At 39.5% G+C, this 20756-nt stretch overlaps 1 protein-coding gene across 3 annotated transcripts in view; it reads right to left on the bottom strand.

The window, feature by feature from the left end:
• The window catches only part of LOC135697418 (endoplasmic reticulum aminopeptidase 2), a 56436-nt gene that overhangs the window by 17134 nt on the left and 18546 nt on the right, over positions 1-20756 (bottom strand). Inside the window, exon 1 of one of the 3 annotated variants that reach the window (XM_065217079.1) lies at positions 2100-3428. The exons of the other annotated variants lie outside the window; for them this stretch is intronic. Coding sequence (XP_065073151.1) covers positions 2100-2139 — 40 coding nt within the window. The 5' untranslated portion in view covers positions 2140-3428. Of the gene's footprint in view, positions 1-2099; positions 3429-20756 lie in introns of those variants that run through there. 3 annotated transcript variants of the gene reach the window in all.

Here is a 20756-nt window from a genome sequence, read left to right as displayed (position 1 = left end):
GCAACGCTGAATGACTATGCGGCTTCGGCTTGTGTTGTTAGGGACCAGCTTTCTGATGGTTGTGTTAAGGGCCACCCGCATTAGATCCGTTTGCGTTGAGTTGACGTAAATTTGACAGTTAGACAGTAGATTTAGCTGTCACTTAACACGTCCGATCCGGATCTAATGTGCGTGGGCCTTTAGGGTTGAGCACCTTGCGGTCGAAGAAAATGTATGAGAAATTTGCATGTTTCCATATTTCCTATTTTTTAGCTATTTAAATATTTAACATTTATAATGTGTGACATACCACACAAATTTTATGAAACTGCCGAATCGATCGACATACAGTAATCAAAATCCATTGATTATTGGCCAATTTATTACCATTTAAAGTCTGACCAATTTTCGTTGCATTTCCTTGGATTGGCACCCTTCCCGAAAGACGTAGTCCTATGTTAAAAAATAGAAACTTAAAATTTTCTTTGAATTTTATTTAGAATTTGATTGGAATTCTTGTGAGAATTTGATTACTTTCAACTTTGTTTCAAAGTTTTCTTTTAATTTTAATCAAAACTCTTATCAGAAATTTATTAAATTTTCTTCAAAAACCCCTTGCAGCATTATTAGAAGCCATTTTTTTTTAATCAATTTTATTGCAAGTCTCTTATGAAACTTCCTTTGAAATTAACCCCAGTACACTTAAAATTATGTTTCTTATCATCATAATAATTTTAGAGTTCTCCTGAAACTTCATTTGTCATTTCCCTGACAATTCCCATACAATACTCCTCAGAATAAAGTAGAACTTTTCCTTGAAATTTTCTTTATAGCTTCTTTTGAGCTTTGATTGGGTTGGTTTATTTCCTTTAAATTCCGTTATAATTGCTTATCTTTTGACAGATAAGGGTATTTCGTCTACTACTTGCAGACTAAATCAGTGCCAAGTACTCAACACCACTACTTGGCACTGATGAAGTCTGCAAGTAGTAGACGAAATACGCGTATCTGTCAAAAGATAAACAATTATAACGGAATTTAAAGTAAATAAACCAACCCACTCGAAGCACTTCGTAAAGGGCTTCCGTTAAGAGGTTCGACAAATTTAAAGGATTCTTTTGAAAACTCAATTTCTTCTCCACAGAAATTCCTTCAAATTCATCTAACAATTTCTTATGAATATTTTGAAATTCTGCTATTCTCCTTTCATTAATAATGAAGGAATCCCGTAAGTATTTTATAGAAATAAACACTTTGATTCGTTTTAAATTTTACCTAAAATTCCAGGGTTATTCTCAGGATTCTCAGGTATCGAGCTTTAAAAAGTGATTCAAATAGATGTTTCAGATTCTTGATTGGTTTTGAATAAATTTGGTGACTGATAGAGTTGAATTATACCTTCAGCTTTAAAAAATACTTCCTGTAGTTTTGCTTTTGAGAGATAATTTTCAAACAAATAACCTAAAAAATGTGTTCAATTTAATTTTTTGTTGAATATTAACCCGGGATATTTTTAAGATATGAGCTGGGAAAACCGGGAATTCCAAAAGCGTTATTGACTGGCCACCCTGGAATACTTTTCAATTTGAATTATGAAACGAAAAATATCAAATAAGGCTACCAAAACATACTTTTCTGATGCTCATACGGTCATACGGTTACTTAAAATTAAAATTAAACCCCGTTACTACGCAATCAGTGTCTTTCAGATTAGCGCTAGTCTACGGTACAGATGATCTGACAATAATGGAATGTTAATTTCTGGCGGTCATTTTCTTAATTTCAAACTTTATATTACTAAATTCGCATTTCAGTAGGATTTCGCTTTGATCTGAAAAAAAACCGTGGTCAGTGGTTAACCAATAGCTTGAAATAATAATAAAATAAACAACAATAAGAAGTCAACTAAGGATGTAAATTATTATTTCCTGTATTTTAGGTTCATTGACATAAAACAACCTAAGTCCCAGTTTAATTGCTTCTTGTGCCATTTTTTTTCTTATAAGGCCCATTAATCGTAATTATCCATTCGTGCAATAGTAGCCCACATAAACGATCAAACTTATCGTCGTTCCACTAATTCCACTACAACTATACAGTTATTACATCCCATCAATCACCTGTGAGAAACGCCACATCGTCCGAATCGGGCTCCGTCATCACTATCCGTTCCCGTCGCCAAATCTTATTGCCAGGGCCGCCGCTTCCAACAACTGACACTTTGACGGGGGCCCCCTGTCTGTGATTCCCAGCCAATCTGACGAATTTCCGTTAATTTTCAACGTGGGAATTCAGAAACCATTAAAAACGTGAATGCCACACTCTCTCCGTTTCGCCGTCGGTTAAGAATCCTCTGCTCGGTCGTGTAGCAACAAATATAAGGGGGATAAAATCAAAATCACTGCCGCGTTCCACTCGTACCGAAGGACCAATCAATTCTTCAGTCGCATTAAACACGCACTTGCGGGCCGTCCTCTGTTGCTCGTTTTGCCACCTATAACTAAATCACTTCTCCCGAGGAAAAAAAAGGTGGTGTGAAAAAGGTATCCAAATCCGTTCCTCGCACTTCATGAAATGTTGATAAACACGACGCACGGCCTACTAACGGACACATGTGCACGCGTTCAACGCACACCTCTATAATCGCAGGACCCTTCGCTTCGGTCGCTATATGCTTCTTATACCCCCATGTCATCGCCTACTTCGTCCTTTTTCCCTGTGACGACGACTAGGATGCTTTCCCGAACCCTGCTCCTATGCGTACGTTGTTGATGAACGTCCATTTTAGATTCTTATTAATTTATAATTTTTATGATCATCAATCCTTGCTACTTTCCCACTGGTCCAGTACATTTTGTCTTCAGCAATGTTTATACTTAGTGTATTTCCATCACATTTCTTCGATTTTTATGAGACAAACGCAGAGCAAAAACCGAACACTTGCATCACTAATTGCATAAAAGCATGCGAGAAAATGATTATCTTCCGGAGGAAAAATAAAGAATCCTTGATTTGTCAATAAGAGTAACCGGATGCTGCCCGGGGGTCACTTCCGTTCATTATGCTTGAGATTTTCCCGGCCGTCGGAAAATTCACTTTCAGATCGAACTTGGGGACAAATAATAAAAAAAGAACTCTGCAAAACTGCCACAGCACACTGCACTTTGCCGTATTATGGAATTTTGTTTCCAGACTGCTCGGTGCCTTCCGCACGGCTCACTTCGATCCCGTTGCGTTTCGATTGCCTTCGACGATACCAGATCCTATCGGTCCACGGGGACAGCTCAGAGGACACAAATAAGTAAGCGGAACTGGGCTGACGGTTGATGCTGATGTCGATGAAGTCGGATTTATGGATGGACGGAATACGGGAAAATGGATCTATGAAATCCGCTGTGTTGGGAATTTCCCGAGAAAGAAAAGCAGCGCACAGACACACGTATGCTCGTGTTCCTCTCCATACGAAGAGACGCGACACGGGCGAGTTCGAGTCCGAGTCCGAGTGAGTTTGCTGCACACTTACACATCCCGAATTGTCAGATTTTTTGACAGCTGCAAGGTGCGCATGTCCAAGATTACAGGAGAAAATAAGGAATGCTGACGGATCCGACACTGACGAGGACGGCTGGGATGTAGAAGAGAAGAAACCTACCCGGAGTGGGTGGTGGGTGGTTAACTGTCTCATCCCACTCGGCGGGATAGGGTTACCAACCGTGATTCCCTTCGAATAAAACATGCTTGGTACTATCTAGCAACCCTATATCAGGGGGAACCTGATAGCTTACTCGCTTGTTACCGATACCACCAGAGCGCGAAGCGAACTGGTAAACGGGAAAGAAACGCGCCAACTGAGATGGAGACGGAGTATGGGTTGTTTGGGAGCGCATGGGGTAATATAAATGGTGTGAAGCCGTTTGGGTTGAACGATGGATGGAAGTTCAAATATAGGCAGCTATGTACATGCATATATATACAATTCGGTATCGTGTGGTGCTTCTCCGTTGTAGATGGTGGAGCACGTTGAAAGCCGGAAAACGGTTGCTCCATCGGTGTTTGGTTGGTTGGGTGCTGCGGAGGAAGAAAGACTAAAAGGATAGGTCGGATGTATACGTGTGTCTGTCCCGTTGTGTGTTGTAAAGAAGTGTATCACCTGCCATCCGGTGGGACACGTTAGAGTTGAAGAAAGTGCTTTGATTATATGTGGGGTAATGGGGCAAGTGGGTTGCCTTGTCACATTAGAGATGATTAAATCGTCATAATAATTTCCCAGCTTCCGTTCCGTGCTGTTCGGAAACGTCGGGAATTGTAAGGGATGCCGAGGGCATTGCACTCACCTTGTTCATGGCGGAGAGGTCATAACATTGTAATTGTACACATTTGTCTACTATCAACAGTGCATAATGGCAAACAACATAGGGTACGTGTCTTTTTCATTCTAATTTGAAATGGGAACCCTAACAGGTACATCTATTTATTCCTGGATTAGCAACAATCCCCAAAAACACACAAAAGGAGAAAAGATAGCTCTCCTAACAAATTCGAATTACGGAGGTGTCAAGAGATCATGGAATCGTGAAACAATGAACATACAGAATCATAAGTTGTATGAGCATTTGTATCATATTAAGTGTAAGATAAATTGTATAGTTCCTATGCCAGTTTTTACTAACTTGCTAAACCTTCCAGTCAGCCAGTGTTCGGAAAATCATTCTCAAATCTCATTCATTCATTCACGCTTGAGATTCTCATGCATTTTTACGCGCTCACACACACACACACACAACGCTACGAATGCATTTCAAATTAAAGCTCATGTATGTTTTGTGAATTATCGTTCGAATAATGCAAAAATGAGCATACACGAGCATTCGAGTCGAGCACTGAGTACTCGGCGACGTTGTTCAGTTAAATAAGGCAATAGGCAGTTTAGTTCAGAATTGACTCGTTTGGTGGTGCCAGAGTACAAATAATGTTGTTCCAGTGATAAACCAGGATCGTGACACAATAGAAAATGTATGCGTTCTTCAAAGTTGTTCAGCTGGACAAGACCCATCTCACTGTGAACAGTTTAGCTCGGAATTGTGTGTCATTGTTGTTCATTTGGCAACTCAGGCACGTAACCAGATAGTAGTTTCATGTCTTCAGCAAAGTTGTTCAACTGGATAAGACCTATTTGACATCGGAACGTTTCGGTTCGGAATTGACTCTCTAGGTGGTTCCAGAGTTCAAATAAAGTTCTAGTGATAACTCACGATCGTTACCTGTTCGATGTTTTTGTATTCAGCAACGTTCTTCATCTGGGCAAGACCATATAAATGGACTCACTTGGTATAAAATGTTCTTTTTGGTATATCTGAGGCCTGTCATTCGACATTAGATTCCTGTCTTGGGAAAATTTGTTCAGCGACGAGACAAGATCCGTCTAGTAGCGGTCAGTTTATGTTTAATCGATTCTACATATGTTATTTAAGACTCATCGCTAGATAAATGTTCTTTGTTCATAGTTAGTACAAAGATGAATACTAAGATGAAACTGTCGGAAGAAAAACTTTCTATTTTAGTGTCCTTTTTCACGGTCCCTTTCATCCAATGAATACCCCCCGTATTCAAGGTAATTTTGTGGTTTTGCTGCCCCCTCGGTAGAGATGAAATTTTGCGCTCATTTTTATCCAAACAATCACACCAAAATCAGAGATGTCCCATTTTTTAATTACTCGATTAACAACTAATCGATTTTGTTTTTGTTCGCTGTGCTGCCATTTTTCAACCAATGAGAGTGCAGCACATGTTTGAAATGATCGGTGATGATCCTTTGGAGATGTTAATTCTTATATCGGCACGATATAACTGATTACAAATATTTTACTTTTCGGTTCGTTAATCGATTAATCAATTATTCGAATGAAAATCGGCCATCACTAGATGAATGTGAAACGTCATTTCAAATATAAGGACCGTACATAAATAATGATACAATTTGAAAGGGACCGGGGCTAATCAAAAATTACGTCCCCACGGTAACTGAAATAAACACGAGTATTCACCGGTTGGTTAGTATGCTAAGTTAGTATGCTAAAAGGAAATTTCACACATTTTGTTTTCAGCAAACCATATTTTTCTAGCCATATTATCAAGAGCTCCAAGTCAACGCTGAATAACTGTACAGAACAAATTGTCTAAGGTTTCAATTTCAATGTTACAATGTAACTTCGCCTAATTTTTCGCTAGGGGCAATGAGCCAAGTTTGTGTTGGAACTCGGCCATTTTGACTCTCGCCTAATTTTGACTCTCGCCTAATTTTTTTCAAAATGGCGTATTCGATATTTTTCAATAAAAAAAAAAAAAAAAAAAAAAAAAAATCAGCTTGATCGCCCACGGTTGCTGCTCTGTTATTACCAGATCAGCTGCAATTACACAGAGAACCAACAGATGATGTTTGGGACTAACATTCATCCTCAATGTGTAAGAACTGAAGATCTAATATTTAGCAATACCAGCGCCGGCCGTGTCCGAATGCAGGTCAACTAGGGAATGGGAAGGAATGTGTTGACGTGGTACTCGCTGTGAAGGAAACCGAGAAATCCTCTGCGCTTCCACGAGAAATCACTGGGATGTTGGATGTGGGGAAAGGTTGCACGCACACACACGCAGGGATCGTTTTTTTGGTAGAGCGATTATAATACACAAACACACACACACACACACACACACACACACACGCGTGCACTCATCCAATTTCTATTTTTAGACCAGGACCCACACTGTGGTAAGTGATGCGATCGGTGTGAAAGAAGAATTTGTTTTCATTAAAATCTAGTGGGTATAGAATAAGGCAAAGTGAAAAATTGCAAGGAAGGGGACGGGCCTGGGATTGAACTCCCGACCTTCTGCTCAGTAAGCAGAAACGGTAACCACTGAGCTACCGAGCCTCGTCATGGCGTATTCGATATTTTTCAATAAATAAAAAAAGTGGAATACGGCTCATCTTATGACATCTCATGGGATAAAATTGTAGGAAACTGGTTTGCCTTTTTAGAAAAAATAATAATAAATTTTCCTCAAAATATAAAAAAAAACGTTATAAGGTAGAGCGCTACTTCGTCGTAATCGTCCATTTCCGTTGTATTGAGCAGAACACATCAGTATGATTTGTATGATTTGATGATTTCACCGTGCACAAATCAGTAATACATTTGTACCGATGCGTTAGTTCACAAGCTACAACACAATGCCTATTAAAGCGTATTGTGAGAATATGTACACTCATTGTTGTCAAAACAAAAGAAGCGCTCCTAGCGAACTCGCTTTTTGTACCCTCGTCAGTAGGACGAAGAAACTCCAATGGCGTCTCAATGTGTTTGGACGGAATTGAAACTCGTAGGACGAATTTGGAATCAAATTCAACGGTACGTATGGAAAGGGGAATAAATTTAGAAGTCATCTTTGATAGAAACATTTAATTTATTGTTAAAAACCATTCAAGAAAGAAAGGTAAAGCGTGGGTTATGCTTAGTAGGACGGAAATTAGATCAAAAACCCTACAGCAAGGTAGTTCACAATGCAGCTCCATCGAGTCACAGCAGCTGTGACTAACGAAATCTTTGAGTAACCTACAAGCTGGGTGCAACATTCAATTCAGCTGTCGCACAGTGGGACGAAATCAAAAAAAGTTGGACATGACCATTTGCGACGAAACTATTAAGAATGTTTCTTCAATTTTGAAACACTTTATTGCAGTGGTGAAATTTGTTGCTTAAGTGGGGCATACACTAAGATAAATAAATATATTTTTTTATGTCTTGTTGAAATTGATGATCATCTATGGAAACATTGTAGATGAAGTCATTTTAAGAAACTTTGTCGAAGATGTTAATTTTCCATCTCTCAAGTGGACGAAGTTATTAGGGTGAAAATGGAGTACAAACGGTAGTACCCACTTAAAAACCGTTTTTTTATCATAACTTTTTAGTGTGAATTTTACAATTTTTTCAATGTTCTACAAAGTTGTAAGTGCTGTAATACTGTATAGCCAAAGTACTGTATAGCTGTAATACTGTATAGGCGAAATAACGTGCCTATGGTTACTTGGGTTGCTTACCAAAAATCCAAATATTGCTCAAATTTCACCAAAACTTGGACTTAGATTGAGAATACTATACCAAACAACTTTGTCGAAGCTACAACCCTCTTTAATGCAAAACGTAACAAAACATTGAGGTACTTTATTAAAAAAATCATTAGGCATCTCCTTGGATCCCCCTTTGAATTGTATATGTAACAGTAGGGTATAAGTTGCTGAACGGAATTAAGCCGAGATTAGCTGCTAATATCTGCTAACCTGCTAGATACACCCCTTTAAAGTTAGTGTTGAAAAATTATAAAAACGTGTGTAAATCCTTTACATGCAGAGATAGCGATTTTCTTTGTTAAGTAAAAATATGCATTTTTAGAGCACTTACAACTTTGTAGAACATTGATAAAATTGAAAAACAAAAATCAAACTAAAAACTTATGGTAAAAAAAAGTTTTCAAGGGGGTACTAGTGTTAGTACTCTATTTTCACCCTATAACTTCGTCCACTGGAGAGATAGAAGATTGACGTCTTCGACAAAGTTTCTTAAAATGACTTTATCTACAATGTTTCCATAGATGTTCATCAATTTCAACAAGACATAAAAAATATATTTTTTTTTATCTTAGCGTATACCCCCCTTAATCAAAAATGTTCACTTCTCAATTAAAGTACTCAAAAAATGAAGAAACATTCTAAAACACATCAAAATGTTACCCTCAATTGTTTCGTCGCAAATAGCCATGTCCCATTATTTTTGATTTCGTCCCACTGCACACTGGGTAAAAATGTACAAAACCACGACTAAATTGAGTATCTCGGTTGCCAAACGGTTTCAGTCAACATGTTATACATATTCATAAAGGAAAAATTCTGTTGAATCGATTGGTGGTGGTCTCGTTGGCCGGAGACTTTTGCGTACTGAGATAGAGGGCCGGGATCAATCCGAGTTCCCGATAAAGTAGGAAATGCCACTATCGATCGACATAATTTTACACTTTACTTAACGTATATTACTGTAAATTGATAGTACTAAGCATATATGGTGTAAAGACACTATATACGCCCTCAGGGAAATTCTACTGGCCTATAGGAGGATCCGGAACGACCGATACAGTGACCACATTATAAAAATTGTCCTAGAACCTTGCGATTTTGTCTAGGTTTGTTCAAAATCATGAGATCAAAGCGAATTTAATATAGAATTAAAATTTTGGTAAGTGGCCATATCCTGGTTCTCCGGATAATTTGGATTGACCGACAAAGTAGCCACATTATAAAAATTATTCTAGAACTGTTGTTTGTTCAGAATCACGACCACTTTATCGATCAATCCAGATTATCTGGCGAATCAGGATATGGCCACTATATTCCAAAATATGTATTCCTAGTTAAATACGCTTTCATCTTTTGATTCTGAACAATATAGAATAAACCGCAAGGTTCGAGGACAATTTTTATAATGTGACCCTTTATCGGTCAATCCAGATTATCCGGAGAACCAGAATATGACCACTATACCCCAAAATATAGTTTCCATATTAAAAACGCTTTGATCTCTTGATTCTGAACAACAGAGAAAAAATCACAAGGTTCTATTGCATTTTTTTATAATGTGGCCACTTTATCGGTCGTTCCGGATCCTCTTATAGGCCAGTAGAGTTTCCCTGAGGGCGTATATAGTGTCTTTACACCATATATACTTAGAACTATCAATTTCCAGTAATATAAAGGGTGTCCACGATGAAATTGCCACACTATGAAATTGCTCTAACTTTTTAACCGTTGGGTAGAATTTAATGAAAATTTGGGTGGATTTAGTTCATAGTGCATTATTTACATCCTGCAAGTTTTAAAGTCCTGTGATCAAAACTCGCGGAAATGGAGTCGAAAGAACAGCTCGTGCGTGATAAAATCTTGCGCATTCATCACGAGAACAAGGATCTCTCGCATCGTTCCATCGCTAAAACGTTGGGAATCGCGAATTCCACGGTGTCGCGAGTGATTAAGCGGTTCGAGGAACGGTTGACCACCGATCGGAAGCCCAGAAGTGAAGGAAAAAGTATTCCGTACAACACCAAAAATCACAACCGCGCCTTCAACCGAAATCCGAACGCCTCCGTTAGGGATGTGGCTAAGAAGCTGCACCTAAGCCGAAGTTTTGTCCAGAAGGCCAAAACTAAGACTGGGCTTCGAACGTTCAAGGTACAAAAGGCCCCTAATCGCGACGAGAAGCAGAACAAGTCCGCCAAAACCCGTGCCAGGAAGTTGTACCTCAACATGCTGACGAAAGTTGAATGCTGCATCATGGACGACGAAACATATGTGAAGGCCGACTTCAAACAGATCCCCGGCAACCTGTTTTTCACGGCCAAGGATAAGTTCAGCGTTCCGGAGCATGTCCGCACTCAGAAGACGTTCAAATTTGCGAAGAAATTCCTGGTTTGGCAAGCCATCTGCACGTGCGGGAAGCGGAGTGCACCTTTCGTGACCCAGGACACGATGAACGGACAGGTGTACATAAAAGAGTGCCTCCAGAAGCGACTGCTTCCTCTCCTGAAGGCTCACAACGTCCCAACAATCTTCTGGCCGGATTTGGCCTCATGCCCCTACTCCAAGGACGTGCTGAAGTGGTATGCGGACAATAAGGTCAATTTCGTGCCGAAAATGTTCAACCCTCCCAACACTCCGGAGCTCCGTCCCATCGAGAAGTACTGGGCTTCATAATCGCAGCACCTTCTTAAACGACCTAAGGTAGTGAAGACAGTCGAGGAACTGAAGAAAGTATGGGTTTACATGCAAAAAACGGTTGATTAACAGGTTGTGCAGAATCTTATGGCCGGGGTTAAGGCCAAGGTGCGGGCATTTGCGTATGGACTGTAAATAAAATACGAGTAAAATGGTAAAATGAAGTTTAATAGTTATTTCTCAATCCCTGAAAATTTTATGGCAATCGGATGAAAACTCGAATTTTGCGAATCAATTTTGTGTGTGGCAATTTCATCGTGGACACCCTTTACGTTAAGTAAAGTATAACATTATGACGATAGATATTGGCATTTCCTACTTTACCTGGGCTCGGGTTGATCCCGGCCCTCTATCTCAGTATACAAAAGTCTCCGGCCAACGAGAACCCCACCAATCGATTCAACAGAGTTTTTCTTCTGCGATATGTTGATGGAAACCGTTTGGCAGCCGAGATAATCAATTTAGTCGCGGTTTTGTCAATTTTTGCCCAGTGTGCACTGTGTGTCGGGGGCTGTCCATAAACCACATAGACAAATTTTTAGACATTGCAGATTGCTATCCTCTCCCCTAGTATACTTTTATAAAATTTTAAAATATTTTTACCGAGCGTAAACTTTTGCTGGACTTCCCTTCCCCATTAAAGTCTACGTGGCTTTAAACATTAACATAATTCATTTTGGTATATAAATTCCGGGAGAAGTACTTAAATCCTTCAAAAAATGACGAGGACGAAGAAAAATAAGTAAAACATCAAGACTTTCTTTTCTTTAATTACAATATCACACATTTTTCTTCCGTAAAAAATTAATACCGTTTGACAAAAAATATACTTTTAGTTTTGAGGCTTAAAACTATGGAATGATTTTTCCCAAAATTTGGTGCACACGTGCTAAACGGGTTTTCAAATTTCTTTCCATTTTATTGTAATCGGATTCCGAAAAAAAAGTTATAGTGTATTTTTGAATCTAGCTTAGCAATAGCCCATGAATAAAGTTCTTGGGCCGTTGTTATATGTTATATATAAACAAAGTGACTGGTAATTCGTGTTACACCCGAAAGGAGGTGAAAGTTGACCACATTTGCAGCAAAAAGCTGAATGACAAGGTAGGTTGAAAAATTATTCCTTACCGAGTTAGTGTGAGCAATTAATTTTATATTGATTCAAAATGTCTCATATTGCTCGGGTATTCATAAGCAACCAAAAATGTTACACGGCCGCCCAGGTCAAATTTCGGTCAACGTTTTTAATTGCTTCGCCGCCACAAGCCTCTAGGTCGACCTCTGCTGTGATGTTTGCTTGCAGATTTCGTTTCCGCCCTTCCGTTGTGTGTGGCCGACCTACCTCTACTTACGTTCTCGAACCTCTGTTTCTATTACATTTAAATGTAACATTAAACGGTTAGAACCTGATCAAATCCATCCGAAAGTAAGCCTGTGGCGCCAATTGAATAGAGTGGTTAGCAAACAAAGATTGATCATAGTAGCCAAGCAATGCTTACTCCCCGGTGGGCTTTGGTAATATTCGCGAGTGCCCGAGAAAGGAATGATTTTTCGACCTATGTTTCCGTACAATTTTTTGCTGCAAATGTGGTCTACTTTCACCTCCTTTCGGGTGTAACACGAATTACCAGTCAGCCTGTATATGTGTTATGATTTTTTTCTATGTTTGAGGTGTCTATTCTTGGGAGGCATGGAACAAAGTACATGGCGACCAGTCTATTATAGCGACTACAAAGAAGAGAACAATAATTTTATTAAAATAATCATGGCTAACTTAGATCTACATTTAATTCTAGGCTGCAGCTTTTTACGTTGCTAAACGCATCGCTTCATCTATATACTAGATCTTTACAATTGATTGTCTTAAAATTGTATTTTTTTTTAATCCGTGGCATTTTTCTCTGTGCGATCTTATCTCCAATTCGCGATCTGCTGTACTATCAACTGATTAAATTATTTGTTTACTAAAAATAGAGGTAGACAAAAGAGTGCAGATTCAGGAAATGGAGGTTTGAATTAGACCGTGCTCTTGCTTAGTCAATTCATATTTATTTTACGAGATCAAATGTATGGGGGGGGGGTCCTTCAACCATTCGTTTTATTTTCAAGAAGCATGACAAATTTCTCAAATAGCAATCAACGGAAGATTGGAAGTTTAGTCGGTAAAGTCACTACTTTTATATAACATACCCACTACCAGCCCTGTAGTTGCTTCGGCAAAAATGGGCGCTATAAAATTTTGAAAAAAGTGCCTAGAATATACTGTATACGAGAAATCAATGTATAAAAATATACTCTTGAAAATGCGATTTTTTTACATTACATATTAAAAACATACATACATACATTTATGTGTACAACATCACATTTAAGATAAGACATAATCAACAATAGTACGCCACAATACTCGGTTTGTGGCTGCCGCTCTCCTTCCTTGGTCATGTCCAATGCTCGCTAGATCACGCTCTATCTGGTCCGCCCATCGTGCTCTCTGCGCTCCACGCCTTCTTGTGCTAACCGGATCAGTAACGAACACCAACTTTGCAGTGTTGGGAAAATATCAAAAAATCAAATCTCACCAACGCCCAAGATCACGCTTGATATTCGTAGACAAAAATCAACAAGCAAGCTACTGCGGTTGATTTTGCAAGCTGTGATTTCGCAGCTCGGAATACCAAGCTAACAAAACTCACCAACTGCAAATCTCACCAAACTGTGGTGAGATTGAGTTTAATGATGTTTTGCTTTACACCCGAATACAACCGAAACTTCCATAACGGCTTGCAGCAGTCCCTTCGTGTCTGCCATCGGTGAGGATTAAAAAGAGATGGCAAACTATGCTTTCTCTTTCTAAGAAAACGATGTACAATTGAATAATTTTTGTGTTGAGTCAACTCTCAGCTTGATTTTTGCACGTTGTGAATAGTCTCGCAATATCAAAGGAGCTTGTAAAATCAATATCAAGCATGATATTTTGTTCCAATATCACGCCTGATATTGCGAGCGCATGAGAGCGGAAAAATATCAATTGATTTCTGATTTTGCCAACACTGGTTGTCCGGCATTCTTACAACATGCCCTGCCCACCGCATCCTACCGGCTTTGGCCACCTTCTTGATGCTGGGTTCGCCGTAGAGTGCAGCGAGCTCGTGGTTCATTCTTCGCCGCCACTCACCGTTCTCCTGCACACCGCCGAAGATCGTCCTTAGCACACGTCGCTCGAAAACTCCGAGTGCTTGCAGGTCCTCCTCGAGCATAGTCCATGTCTCGTGTCCATAGAGGACCACCGGTCTTATTAGCGTTCTGTACATGGTACATTTGGTGCGGGGGTGAATCTTTTTTGACCGTAGTTTCTTCTGGAGTCCGTAGTAGGCACGACTTCCACTCATGATGCGCCTTCGTATTTCACGACTCACATTGTTGTCAGCCGTCAGTAAGGATCCAAGGTAAACGGATTCCTCCACTACCTCGAAAGTATCCCCGTCTATCGTGACATTATTTCCTAGACGAATCCTGTCATGTTCGGTTCTGCCTACTAGCATGTACTTTGTGTTTGACGCACTCACCACCAGTCCGACCTTTGCTGCTTCGTGTTTCAGGCGGGTGTATAGTTCTGCCACCGTTTCAATTGTTCTTGCGATAATGTCCATGTCGTCCGCAAAGCACACAAATTGACCGGATTTCGTTAAAATCGTACCCCGGCTCGTCGCATTACACCTTCTAGAGCGATGTTGAAGAGTAGGCATGAGAGTCCGTCACCTTGTCGCAGTCCCCGACGAGATTCGAATGAACTGGATAGTTCGCCCGAAACTCTTACGCAGTTTTGCACACCGTCCATCGTTGCTTTGATCAGTCTGATCAGCTTCCCAGGAAATCCGTTCTCGTCCATGATTTTCCATAGCTTTGTACGGTCGATACTGTCGTATGCCGCCTTAAAGTCGATGAACAAATGATGCGTTGGGACCTGGTATTCACAGCATTTCTGGAGGATTTGCCGTACGGTGAAGATCTGGTCCGTTGTCGATCGGCCGTCGATGAAGCCAGCTTGATAACTTCCCACGAACTCGGTCATTTTAGGTGATATGCGACGGAAGATGATCTGGGATAGCACTTTGTAGGCGGCATTCAAAATGGTGATCGCTATGAAGTTCTCACATTCCAAACGGTCGCCTTTCTTGTGAATGGGGCAGATTACCCCCTCCTTCCACTCCTCCGGTAGCTGTTCTGTTTCCCAGATCCTGACTATCATCCGGTGCAGGCAGGTGGCCAACTTTTCTGGGCCTATCTTGATGAGTTCGGCTGCGATACCATCCTTACCAGCTGCTTTGTTGTTTTTGAGCTGCTGAATGGCATCCTTAACTTCCCTCAGCGTGGGAGTTGGGTCAGTTCCGTCCTCTGCTGCACTGACGTAGTCGTTTCCTCCATTGCGCTGGTCTCCCGTGCCTACGTTCTCCTCGCCATTCAGGTGCGCATCGAAGTGCTGCTTCCACCTTTCAATCACCTCACGTCCGTCCATCAAGAGGCTTCCGTCCTTATCCTTGCACATTTCTGCTCGCGGCACGAAGCCGTTGCGAGATGCGTTGAGCTTCTGGTAGAACTTCCGTGTTTCTTGGGAACGGCACAGCAGTTCCATTTCCTCGCACTCCGCTTCTTTCAGGCGCCGTTTTTTCTCCCGAAAGATGCGGGTCTGCTGTTTCCGCTTCTGTTTACACCGTTCTACGTTCTGTCGGGTTCCATGCTGCAGCATTACCGCCCGCGCTGCGTTCTTCTCCTCCAAAATCGCTCTGCACTCCTCGTCGAACCATTCATTCCGTCGACTTCTTTCCACGTACCCGATGGTGCTCTCGGCTGCGTCGGTGATGGCTGCTTTTACTGTACTCCAGCAGTCCTCTAGAGGGGGCAGATCGAGCTCGCCCTCCTCTGGCAACGCTACCTCGAGATTCTGCGCGTATGCTAAGGCGACATCCGGTTGCTTCAGTTGCTCTAGGTTGTACCGTGGCGGGCGTCAGTACCGTACATTGTTGATGACGGAAAGTTTTGGGCGCAGTTTGACCATCACCAGGTAGTGGTCAGAGTCGATGTTAGCGCCACGTCGTTAGAACGTCGTCGATTTGCGATTCCGTCTTTTGTGGTGATCTCCAGGTGTAACTATAAGGGGGGCTGTGTTGGAAAAAGGTGCTACGTATGGCCATGTTCTTGGAGGCGGCAAAATCGATGAGTCGTAGGCCGTTCCCGTTCGTCAGCATTAAAAACATGAACAGCGTGAACCATTAGAGATAGAAAATTGCTTCATTCAGTAAAGTTACTTCAAATGTGTTTTTCTACAACTTTGTCGAAAATTGCGGATCTCTGTCTCAAATAGCTAAGTTTGTATGGGCGCCGGTGGTGTATTGGTAAGCATGATTGCCTCTCACCCCAGCAGGCCTGGGTTCAATCCCAGTCGGCACCGCCGGGATGTTCTGAGGCATAACATCTCTGATCACGCCTTCCTAAGGGAAGTAAAGCCGTTGGTCCATGGTCTATGAACTGATGGGTCGATAGACAGGGTCCCGGTGTGGGAGCATTGGTAATCAGTATGGAAAACAAGATTGACGGAAAACAAATCAAGAAAGAAAAAAAAAAATTTTTATCCTATGTTAATGGGTTTTAGTTAAAGATTATTTTTAGTTTTTCGAGATAGAGTACCACAGAGCTTGTGCAATAATTTGCGCCATAAAAATTAGAACGTACACACTTAGATTATTTTACAGGAGTCAGTATTTTTTACTGGGTTCTTAAATTGCTGGAAAAACCGGTAAAAATGCAAATAACCTGTATCCGCAAGGAATCAATGAAATCGACGAATTTTATTTGCTATCATTAAATGGGGTTAACAGAACTAAATCTGTACAAATTTGGAATAAATTTTCTCATTTTTTTAAATATTTCTCAGCTTTTCAAACTTTTACCGAACAGTTCCGCAATTCAAAAACCCAGTAAACCCTTACTGACTGGATTAGTGTGTATATTTTACGTAAACTCAATGTACACGCGAACCAAAAATTTATTACAATGAATGTCAGTTCCATTTCCTATCATCCTCTGTTCATGAACATCGCAGCGAATGTTAGAAGTTGACCTTGCAGGCGATGTAATGGTTTTTTGCCTTTTTTATTTCGTGTTCTGTCTGTGCTTTCATCTACACAAGCAAGCATTTGCCTTGATTTTTATGTATAACCTGGCAGAACGACGCACACACTTGCCTCGAATCTCTCCAGCAGAAAAAGCATACGAAGTCAAGTGTGAGAGGAAATGAACGCTTCTTGTTTGCTTTTAGGCTATCCATATTTAGAAGCATGGAGAGAGCAGTGGAGAAAGCACAGGTCTGATAATCACAACGTTCGTGGTTCGAGTCCCAGTCGGCAACCTTTTTCCAATTTTTTTTCGACATAATTCATTTCACTCACTAATACACTCCACATTTTTCGGTCTCCAATTCTCTTGCATTGGACCGCAGCTAGGTATATTGCATCCTCGGTTCATGCGGTCTCCACTTACATCCTCTGATGATGAATCCCACATAATTGTAAGCGAATCTTACATCCACCGGTTGGGTGTATAAAAAGTTACTGTTGATAAGCCGATTTTGTAGAAGCCAACCCAAGTTACTTATTAAAAATCAGTATAAATCGTGAACCATTTGAGATAGAAAATTGCTTCCTTGAGCAGAATTGTTTCAAATAACTTGTTCTACAACTATGTTGAACATTATGGAAGACAACAAATCAAGACTGGCATCTTTGCAAGAATCCAAGCGACAGATACAATGGCGCTGCGATTGAGTGAAGGTGGAAGCAACGCATAGAACAATTAGCAAATACACAAACCCTTCTTCTGAGGATGTAATTTTTGCTATCAATGTCGTTCGAAGCATTAACCTTTGAGCGGCAGATGACACGATTGTACCTGTTTCATAGCGTTTGTATGAGAAAATGGAAGAGTTGCCAGTCTTCCTGATTTGTTGTCTTCGACATTACGCTGGTCTATCTCGAATAACTGAAAAGCTGATATTTAGAACTCATCAACTATTCTTTTGCATCAGTCTAACGAGCAAGACTTTACATTTACGTTGAAATTCATTTCAAAATGTTCTTTGAGCTTTACGCAAAACCCTCCTCTGAAAATCTTATGAATTCTTCTCATAATAATATAATAATAATAAAAAAACTTTCTTATGAATGTTTTTAAAATTTTCCTTCTTTTAAATTCTCCTTCATGTTTTTAAATATACCTTAGAATACGGTTCCTTTGGTATTTTTTCTCTGTACTTCCTCATAGTTATCTTCGGAATCTTCCTAAATATTTCTTTGAAATTATCCTCAGAACATTTTTAAATCCTGTTTTTATTTCTCTTGAAAATAGAACCCTAAAATTTGTTCCAAGTCTTGCTATTTTTCCCAAATCTGGGATCATGGCAATTTTTAAAAATCCCACAATTCAAGTCACAAATCCCAAAAAAAAATTTCATAGCGGAAATGGCTCTGATGTTGGCCTATGGATCTATGATTGGGCCTATCACTAAAAATCTGCTATTTATCAATTTTATCTAGATGAACGCGTTATTGGGATGGTACTAATGGATATTTTGGTCGCTATTGAAAATTTAGTCGATTGCTGAATTTATGCATGGGCCCAAATGAGGGGCATTTAGGCCGACATTACATCTATTCTAAGATTATGTCAAAGCTTCAGAATCATGGAAATTTTCTTAATTTGTTTAAGGCTTTTGTCAATACAGATCACGGTGTGTTAAAACATTTCCTTGTTTTGAGATCTTTGTATCACTTTCAAGATTTCTAAAACCATTTCTTAATTTAATTTCTCACTCTAAAATTCGGTTGCGATCCATTTAGCCCGATAGCGTTCGACTAACTAAACTTCTATGACCCTGTTTATTTGTAAAAGCTGGTGCTTTGAAATCATAAAGAGACTCATGCCTGAAAAAATGCTTATGAAAAAAGCAAACTTTAGACATATTCACAACTATGAACACCTGAAAATTACAAAAAATCGCAAAACAACAACTTTGGTAATGATCTATGATTTTCAGCAATTTTGAATTGACATTTTTTTTTTTTTTTTTTTTTTTAACTCTTTATTTGTTTTAAATTCAAAATAAATTACATTTCATTTTAACCTAGGTGCTCCAGTTACTGCAGTAACGTACCAGCCTTAATTGTTATGATATATATCTAAGTGTTTTTACATTGTTCATGTCTTGGCAATTCATTATTTTAAACAGGTTTTTTAACCTGCATGTCAGTATAACAATTGATATCTTAAAACTAAAAACTAAAAATAAATCTTATCTAAGTATAAAGGGAATTAATCGTTGCAATTGAGGATTGCAACGATTTTTGCCTGAAATTATTAATTATTTTGTTGGACATTTGTTCTAACGTCTCAACATTCGAAATTCTATGTACCTCGGTAGTACTGTACCAGGGAGGCAACTTCAAAATCATTTTCAGAATTTTGTTCTGAATCCTTTGAAGTGCTTTTTTCCTGGTAATGCAGCAACTAGACCATATTGGCACAGCGTAAAGCATGGCCGGTCTAAAAACTTGTTTAAATATTAGAAGTTTATTCGTCAGGCAAAGTTTGGATTTCCTGTTTATAAGAGGATACAAACATTTTATATATTTGTTACATTTGGCTTGAATGCCCTCAATGTGATCTTTAAAAGTTAATTTTTGGTCAAGTATTAATCCAAGATATTTCACTTGGTTTGACCAGGAAATTGGAACTCCGTTCATAGTGACTATGTGACTACTACTAGGTTTCAAAAACGAAGCTCTAGGCTTATGTGGAAATATTATAAGTTGAGTTTTGGAAGCGTTGGGAGAAATCTTCCATTTTTGTAAATAAGAAGAGAAAATATCTAAACTTTTCTGCAGTCTGCTGCAAATAACACGAAGACTTCTTCCTTTAGCGGAAATGCCTGTGTCATCAGCGAACAAAGATTTGTGGCAACCCTGAGGCAAATCAGGGAGGTCCGAAGTGAAAATGTTATACAATATAGGCCCAAGAATGCTACCCTGAGGAACTCCTGCCCTGACAGGTAGTCGATTAGATTTGGAATTTTGATAATTTACTTGAAGAGTTCTGTCAGTTAAATAATTTTGAACTAATTTCATAATATAAAGTGGAAAATTAAACTTTTTCAATTTAGCAATCAAACCTTCATGCCAAACACTGTCGAATGCTTTTTCTATGTCTAGAAGAGCAACTCCAGTTGAGTGGCCTTCAGATTTGTTTGAACGAATTAAATTGGTAACTCTCAATAGTTGATGAGTAGTTGAATGCCCATGGCGAAATCCAAACTGCTCATCTGCAAAAATTGAGTTCGTATTGATGTGAAGCATCATTCTATTCAAAATTATCTTTTCAAAAAGTTTACTTATTGAAGAAAGCAAACTTATTGGACGGTAGCTAGAAGCTTCAGCTGGATTTTTATCCGGCTTCAAAATTGGTACAACTTTTGCATTTTTCCATTTATCAGGAAAGTATGCCAAATGGAAACATCTGTTAAATAATTTTACCAAGAAAGACAAGGTACTCTCTGGGAGTTTTTTGATGAGGATATAGAAAATTCCATCATCACCTGGAGCTTTCATATTTTGAAAATTTTTAGTTATAGACCTTACTTCGTCCAAATCAGTCCCCCAGGAATCATCAAAAATATTTTCCCGAGAGAAAATATATAGAAAATCCCGAGCAACCTGATTCTCAATAGGACTAGTAAGACCCAAACTGAAATTATGGGAACTCTCGAATTGCTTAGCAAGTTTCTGAGCTTTTTCCAAATTTGTGATCAAAATTTTACTACCTTCTTTAAGCGCTGGAATAGGCTTTTGAGGTTTTTTCAAAACTTTTGTGAGTTTCCAAAAGGGTTTGGAACTCGGGTCTAATTTAGAAA

This window comes from Ochlerotatus camptorhynchus, unplaced genomic scaffold (genome assembly GCF_037179485.1).
Source record: "Ochlerotatus camptorhynchus isolate MF236.1 unplaced genomic scaffold, CSIRO-AGI_Acam_v1.1 ptg000070l, whole genome shotgun sequence".
Taxonomy (NCBI): Eukaryota; Metazoa; Arthropoda; class Insecta; order Diptera; family Culicidae; genus Ochlerotatus; species Ochlerotatus camptorhynchus.
This window is presented reverse-complemented; position numbering and strand designations above follow the sequence as displayed.